General features: G+C 40.7%; 1 protein-coding gene across 2 annotated transcripts in view; it reads left to right on the forward strand.

Annotated features, from left to right (window-relative positions):
* The window catches only part of TAPT1 (transmembrane anterior posterior transformation 1), a 76,784-nt gene extending 73,340 nt beyond the window's left edge, over positions 1-3,444 (forward strand). For both annotated transcript variants that reach the window (XR_747394.2, XM_010358134.2), the window contains one exon: positions 1,218-3,444. Coding sequence is in view for 1 of the 2 variants with exons in the window: in XM_010358134.2 (XP_010356436.2) it covers positions 1,218-1,447 (230 nt within the window). In the remaining variant the exon portion in view is untranslated. The remainder of the gene's footprint in view (positions 1-1,217) is intronic.
* Positions 3,445-7,518: the final 4,074 nt, after the last annotated feature.

Here is a 7,518-nt window from a genome sequence, read left to right on the forward strand (position 1 = left end):
TCAACTAACTAGGTAATTCGTAGTGAGGCCTGTATGTGTTCTCTTGTTATGCATATTAGTTAAGAAGTTAGGCCAGGCATGGTGGCACACACCTTTAATTATCCCAGCACGTTGGGAGGCTAAGGCAGAAGCAGCACTTGAGCCCAGGAGTTCGAGACCAGCCTGGGCAACCTCTAGTGAGTCACATCTCCACAAAAAATATAAAAAGAAGTTACTAAGCATCAGTCTTGCTTTCAAGGAGGATCCAGTCTAATGGGGATAAAAGCTTTAAGCACGTACTACAGGGCAGGGCCATTGACTCAGGGGTCATGTTATGAGAAGTACATTCAGGATGAGGGTCTGAGTGTTTGCACAGAATGTCTTGGAGGTCAAGAGAACACAGACTAGAGACCATTCAGGAGGGTGTTGAAGTCAAGCTGAAGAGTGGGAGGGGGCCGTCTCTCAAGGCTGCATCAGATTCATCACGTTGTAAGGAGACAAAAAACAGCAGTCCTGGGGGTGAGGGCAGGAGAGAGGAATTAGTGCAAGAGAGCTGGATGTGTCATTACCTCCATCATGGCAGTGGTGTGACCAGGTGTATGCACATGTCAGAACTCATCAGATTATACATTTTAAATATGTACAGCTGATGGTATGTCTTTTTTGCCTCAAAGAAGCTGTTCTTACATGGATTGAATGTATGATTCAGATGAGTCACTCCGGGCCCCAGCCCAGCTGTCCCCAAAGCCAGGCTCCAGAATCTCTGTGGCCTAAAATAAACACTGGGGGTTTTGTTTGTTTGTTTTTACCTCTGGTTTGTACCTCCCAGAGATAATGATGCTAAACCAACTGTAGCTGAAGTGACTACAGATGACAGGTAGAATGTAGTAAAGTCTTCTTGGCCCACTCCCTGATGTTCCATATTGGAGCAAATGTTAATTTTTCAGGACTGGCAACAGTCAGGTTAGGTCTTGATTATATAGAGAGGAGCCGTATTGTAGGAGTTGTGATCTTTCTACAGTTGGGTGATGGCATTGTTTGTGTGATACGAGCAATGTAATATACCCTTCCGTAAAATTGAACAAACAGATGATTAGCCTCTAAGTTTTATTATAAATGATGGCTGCTTGTACAACATGCTATGGGCACTTTTTTCAGCACCACTATGTTGGTAAGCTTTTATTTATTGCACATTGGGGAAAATCTTTCTCTCATTTAATGGACCTATTTTATCACAGGCCTTTCCACAGAAGAAAACTTGTCTGCCTCCGTCACCAACCAGCCTATTCATCAAAAGGAAAATATCATACCATTACTTGTGACAAGCAACTCTGATCAGTTTTTGACAACTCCAGATGGTGACGAGAAGGACATAACGCAGGACAATTCTGAATTAAAACACAGATCCTCAAAGAAAGATTTGTTAGAGATAGACAGGTTCACAATTTGTGGAAACCGAATTGACTGAATCTGTGGCTCCATGTGCTGACGAAGCTGGGTCCTGGGGCAGCAAGTGCTGTGTTGCCAGGACAGACAGATGCTAAACATGGCACTTAAATATTTATTTAAAAACTTAAATTATTATTGGCAAGCAGATCTTAGTATCTTTCTTCCAGTAATGTGGCCTGGCTGAGGGTCAGATCACAAGACAGGAGCGACCTCGGCCTTGACTCTCTGGGAAGCTTGATGGATTATAAAACTTCCTCCTGCCTGGCCAAGCAGCAGCGTCACTTCCAGGACCCAACCAAGACAACATCAAAATCTGTTTTGCTTTGTCAATCTGGGCTTCCAGAATGTTGAATTTGCCTCAAGGCCTCTTCAGTATAAGGAAATACCTGGAAAACTGTGAAGCTTTTACCATGACGTTATCTTACCAGTCTCATACTGTTTTCACAAACAGTTTTCAAATGTTACTTCATCTGCCAAAGCATTAAAAAAAACTAAACATAAGTCAACATAAATGTTCTTACCACCAGAATAACCCTTAAAGATGTATCTTGATTAATCAGAATAAAAGGCTACCTTAAATAAGACATGATGAATAGTAGCATTTTGTAGGGTAAACAAAAACAAAAACAACGCTAAACCAGTTTATTTATTTAAAAAATTAATGAAGGCTATGCATTACTGGGAAAAACCCTTCATAATTTTTCAGTTTACTCTTTAAAGCAAAATATGAGCTGTATGTCATTTAATTGCGGTGGATAAAATATAAATGTCCTTACAAAAGGGCACTTTTTACACCAAGGAAGCAGAGCAGTGTTAACTTTAAGGTATACTTCACTGGTTTTGCTTTAAAACTAATTGCTTCATAAATTATTACAGCTAAAAGGATTTGGTGTTGAACAGGCTGAAAAATTGTCAGTGTACAAAATCCGAAACTGTCAACTTTAACTGTAAGTAAATGCTCCAAGTGTGTTAGGCAGCAGCATCTTGCTTGGGCTTACCAAATGCATCAGTCCTTCTGTTTAGGTGGACAGCGGGCGTGCCTGTGCTGGGGCAGGGTGTGTGTTCTGCGGGTGTGTGTCTGTGGGGATGTGACTGTCAGGGTGGGCCTGTGCTGAGGGTGGGGCAGGCCCCAGTCTAGAGAGGATTTTGTGTGAAAGTAAATGGGTGTTTGAGGCGTATGGGTGGCTGTCAGTGTGGGGAGGCATCTGTGTATGGCTGTTGGGAACAGCAACCAAAAGGTGCTTTTGGTTTTGTTTGAGATAAGATTCTGTTTCCACTTAATTACTAGTTTGTGGCCTACATCACAGGTCAAGTTATTTCCCACCCGTAAAACTTCTACAACTTGTGGTTTCAGAACTGTCCAGAAGGTGGTACTGTTAACTGTTATTTCCTTTGATGTTTTGATTTTGAAGTTTAGTTCTCATGCATATGTTTCAGGCATATATATATGCAGAAGGCAATTTTTAGGTGATTTGTCTGTTTCTTGGATGAAATATAAAGCAAGCTTTAATGTTCCGACTTGTTCATTTGAAATACAAAAAAAGTAAGTGAATTTTAATGTTTTGTATTAACTAAAGAAATCTGAAGATTAATGTTGAGGAAATTGTATGGACATGCCTTTGTGAAACCAGGAAGTATTTTAAGTTAAAAATGAAAAAGCTTTTAATTGCTTTGTATGTGTTTTAGTGGAGCCCCATTTTAGAATTATTATTTTTTTTCCATCTCCCTTTACCAACAAAAGGAACAATGCCACGGTGAATGGAATAGTTTGGGGAAAGCTTTGCCAAACACAACCCTGATTTCAGAGCAGGAACATGGTTTGGATAGATCTTCAGTTCCGCTTGAATTATTCTGTTACTGTGCTGTCATTTTCAGAAGATTTCCATTCCTTTGCAGATGCTGTTGGGAGTTTGGGATTATGTTCATTTCTTCTGTCATAATGGCATTCAATACTAATTTTATAAGTGCATCTTGTGTGAAACTCAATAAATTCAATTTTGTAATCTTTTTTAAAAAGGTCACTGAATTTCTTTTAATATTTACTATTGTATTTGGAAGAGTGAATTTCCCACTGTATAATAAGAATTTATTTGTAATTCACAAGTGGTAGAGCTATCTTAATTTAAATTATTGTTTTGGTCTTAATAGTGGCAAAATGTTTAATTTTGTCTTTGGAAAAAATAGGCTGGGCCTTGATTATAGACCGTTTAATATTTCTCAGCAAATGAAGGTATTTACATTTTACAAGTGGTTTGAATGTCACACAAAATATTTTTCACATCTGGGAGTCAAGTTCAAGACAGTGCTTTGGTTTTAAAAAAATCTAATGAAGGCACAGCCTAGGCCAGACCCTTTAGAATAGTGTAAAGACCAAGTGTCATTGATACACTTGTCCAGATTTTCTTGTGGACTTTGGCCAGTATTTAGACTTTATATTCATTTTAAATAAAGTGAAAGAAACTTCCTATAATTGGGCCATCAAAATATATCCTACCACTCCTGGTAACTCAGCAAAGGAGGAGATAAATTTACAAAATAATATCTCTACATTGTTATATATTTTCATTTCAACTATTTTTTATCAACGAAGATTTGTTAATCAGTTCCTATGTGTCAGAAGCTGTTCTAAGTGGTGGGATCAGCAATGAACAAGGTAGTCCCTGTTCTTCTGTGGAAGACTGATAGGAACAAGTCAATGAAATAATGTCTGCTGGTCACAGGGTGTCCACTGACCAAATGATTTCTCAGGCTTATTTCAGCTCTAAAATATAGTGTCTTTAAAATGTTTATGTAAGTCTGATTTTTTTCTTATTGGATTGGCTTGAAATAAGATAATTGTATAGCAATTTTACAGTGCTTCTATAAAATAGAAATAAGAAAATACTTTCTTCCTGAAGACTGCTAGTTATCCAGCAGAATCCGTTCTCCTGTTCCATTGTGTAGAGTTGTAGCTGGGCACGTGCTACTTGCTGGGGACTACATTTTTCAGCCCCTCTTGCTGTTACCTGTTGGCCAGCTGATTCATTCTCCCCAGGGGATGTAAATTGAAGGGTGTATGCCGTTATTGGGCCAGGACCCTTAAGACCGTGGGTGAGTCCCCCTCACCTCCTCTGTCCCCTTCCCACAGGTGGAACCCAGAGAAGGTAGTGACCTTGTCCCAGTAGGTGCCCATCATGGCAGAGCCTTGAGAGAGAAGGAACCTGGATCCCTGAGTGCCGCTGTGGAGTAGAGTTGCTGGTCAGCTTGGAAAATTCTGCTTGACTATACATAAGAGAGAAACTTTTGAAATGCCATTGTTTCTAAGCCACTGAACCTGGGGGTTCTATTCATGAAGTTTAGCCCACATTAGTACATTAGGAAATCTGAGAGGGACTATTTAGAGATCTTTACATAAAAGGAGCAAGGAGTTAGACCTATCTTGCTAAAACACATTCTTCTGAAAATTCTCTCTCTGGATACCCATTATTTATTATTTATATGGAAAAAGATAAAGATTACTCCACCCATGGCCGGGCGCGGTGGCTCAAGCCTGTAATCCTAGCACTTTGGGAAGCCGAGACGGGTGGATCACGAGGTCAGGAGATCGAGATCATCCTGGCTAACACGGTGAAACCCCATCTCTACTAAAAACTACAAAAAACTAGCCAGGCGAGGTGGCGGGTGCCTGTAGTCCCAGCTACTCAGGAGGCTGAGACAGGAGAATGACGTAAACCCGGGAGGCGGAGCTTGCAGTGAGCTGAGATCTGGCCACTGCACTTCAGCCTGGGCGACAGAGCGAGACTCCGTCTCAAAAAAAAAAAAAGGTTACTACACCTCACTTTTTCAGAGGTCAGACTCCCAGCACCCTTGGCTGCCTTGAACTAAACATTAAACTTGCTCATAAATGGCAAAGTTCTATTTGTCCGTATCCTCTATCAAATAGACATTTCTTGCCCTTTATCTCAGGAAAGTGTGTATAGTAAAAGAGTAAATTGTCAGTACAGCTTAACAGCAAGGAGAAGTAGAAGCAAAAGGAGTTAAGAGAGCAATAAAAATATACCTGAGGCCAATGATGCCATGCCTGTGATTGCTGATAAACTGTATTACAGGTCAGTGTGATGTGTGGTATACAGTAAGAGCCTGAGATCTAGGCTGATTTAGATTGTGTTCATTACATACAATTAAGGATTGTGTTTGATACAAATTAAGGTGTGTACAATTAAGAGGGGAAGTTGTTCAGAAAAAAATGGCATTCTCAGGGAGCTTGAGTTACCTGAAAGGTTTGCTTATAGGGAAGAACTAATGCTTAGCAGTGCTGAGCAAACAAGGCATTGCTGTTCTAAATTTTATTAAGAAAAGAGAGTAAATGTATCAGCAAGTTGGCAAAAGGCACAGTTATGCATAGTGTAGTAAAGTTGTATTTGAGATTTTTTTGATATTTAATGACAAGGTGTAGGTATCAATACAATATATTTTGCTTTTATATGTCTTGTTTTTTGTTCATTTGTTTTTTGTTTTTGGCTTATAAGGAAACCAAGGGAGGTCTTGAGGGCCCATTTGGCCTCTTTTTTAAAGGTATTAGCTCAGGAACTACAGAATGAATAAGCTCTTGCAGTGTGAATAACCTTCAAAGTGGATGGTTTATTTTGAAACTGCAATTATTTTCAATAAGCCCATTCTCATTCCATTTTTAATATGTCAACATAAGAATGTAAATACTGGGAAGGTTAGAAATCGCCATAATGTCAGGTTTAACCAGATAAGTGAAATGTATAACAAGGAAAAGGCATGAAAAGCTTGTTAGACTTATTTCACAGATATTAATTGCACTGTCACTGAGCAGAGCACAGAAATGAAGGAGCTGTGCTTTCTGCCCATGTGGCTTGTCTGTAGTCTGACAGTGAAAAGTCCAAGATTCTTAGCAAGGCATTAAAGATGGGGGCGCTGATGGTAAAACCGACCCGGCAATTACAGTCCTGTGTGTGTGATAAGTACCACCATAAACCATGACTCTGGCTGCACGAGAACATTCAACCACATTCGCTGCTGTAGCCCTTGCACCTCATTCCTGGCACACAGAGGCGGGCAATAAACATTTATTGGATGAAGAAAAGAGAGGGGCCATTGTAGAAGGTGTGCACTTGGGCCACCTTGAAAAAAGTAGGAATTAGATGGATAAGAAGGGAGAGGAAGGGCAAGGCATGAGAACAAAAGAGGAAAGAGCACAGCGGAAGCTGCAGCGCAGGTTTCCTTCACTCCTGGGATAAACATCAGGGCCTATTAAGTGTCAGCCGTGTTGCTGGGAACATGAGGAGGGAAGCTTCCGTCCCAGCCCCAGGGAAACTGAAGATGGAGGATGGAGGCAGGGGCTAGATCTCAGAGCACTCTTAATGCCTTTCTAAGAATCTTAGACTGTTAATCCTATAGACAAAGGGTGGAGGAGCTTAAGTGAAATTTTAAGTTGTTGTAATTATCAAATGAAAAATAAAAAAAAAAAACTACTTGGTAAACTCTGAACTGCTATGAACAGATCAATGTTTTAGAAAAGTCAGGCTGATGTCCTTGTAAAGGATTATTGTCTAATCGCTTTTGTTGTGTTTGTGTGAAAGCAGGGCTAAGCTCATTTCCTACATTCTTCTCATGGAACCTTTATGTCTCTCTAAAGCAGACACTGTTACCCCATTTTATAAGTAGAAAACTGGCTTAGAAAGGTTAAGTAACTTGTTCAGGGTCACACAGGGAGCAAGGAGCACAGCAGAAAGTTAAACCGCCTTCTTGAACTGGAAGACCGGTGTTCTCAAGCTCTCTGCCTTCTGCTATTTATGGAGAACGGAGAAGCCAGGCAGGGAAACCCCTTAGGGAGGTGCCTGCACCCACTCACAGCAGAGTGCGAGGACTTCAGGGATGCAGGGTGTACCGAGCTCTGGGATATTTGCCCCTCTGAGATGCTCTGGAGGGCTAGCCTGCCGTGTGATGTCGCAGTCAAGACCCTTGCTCTGTGCACCACAGCAAGCCTCAGTCTTCTCATCAGCAAATCAGGGTTAAGAATATCCACTTCTCGGGCCTGTGAAGAGCAAATCAGATAATGCATCTGAAACTCAGTTTGTGAAG

The sequence above is a fragment of the Rhinopithecus roxellana genome, chromosome 2, assembly GCF_007565055.1.
Source record: "Rhinopithecus roxellana isolate Shanxi Qingling chromosome 2, ASM756505v1, whole genome shotgun sequence".
In the NCBI taxonomy this organism is placed as follows: domain Eukaryota; kingdom Metazoa; phylum Chordata; class Mammalia; order Primates; family Cercopithecidae; genus Rhinopithecus; species Rhinopithecus roxellana.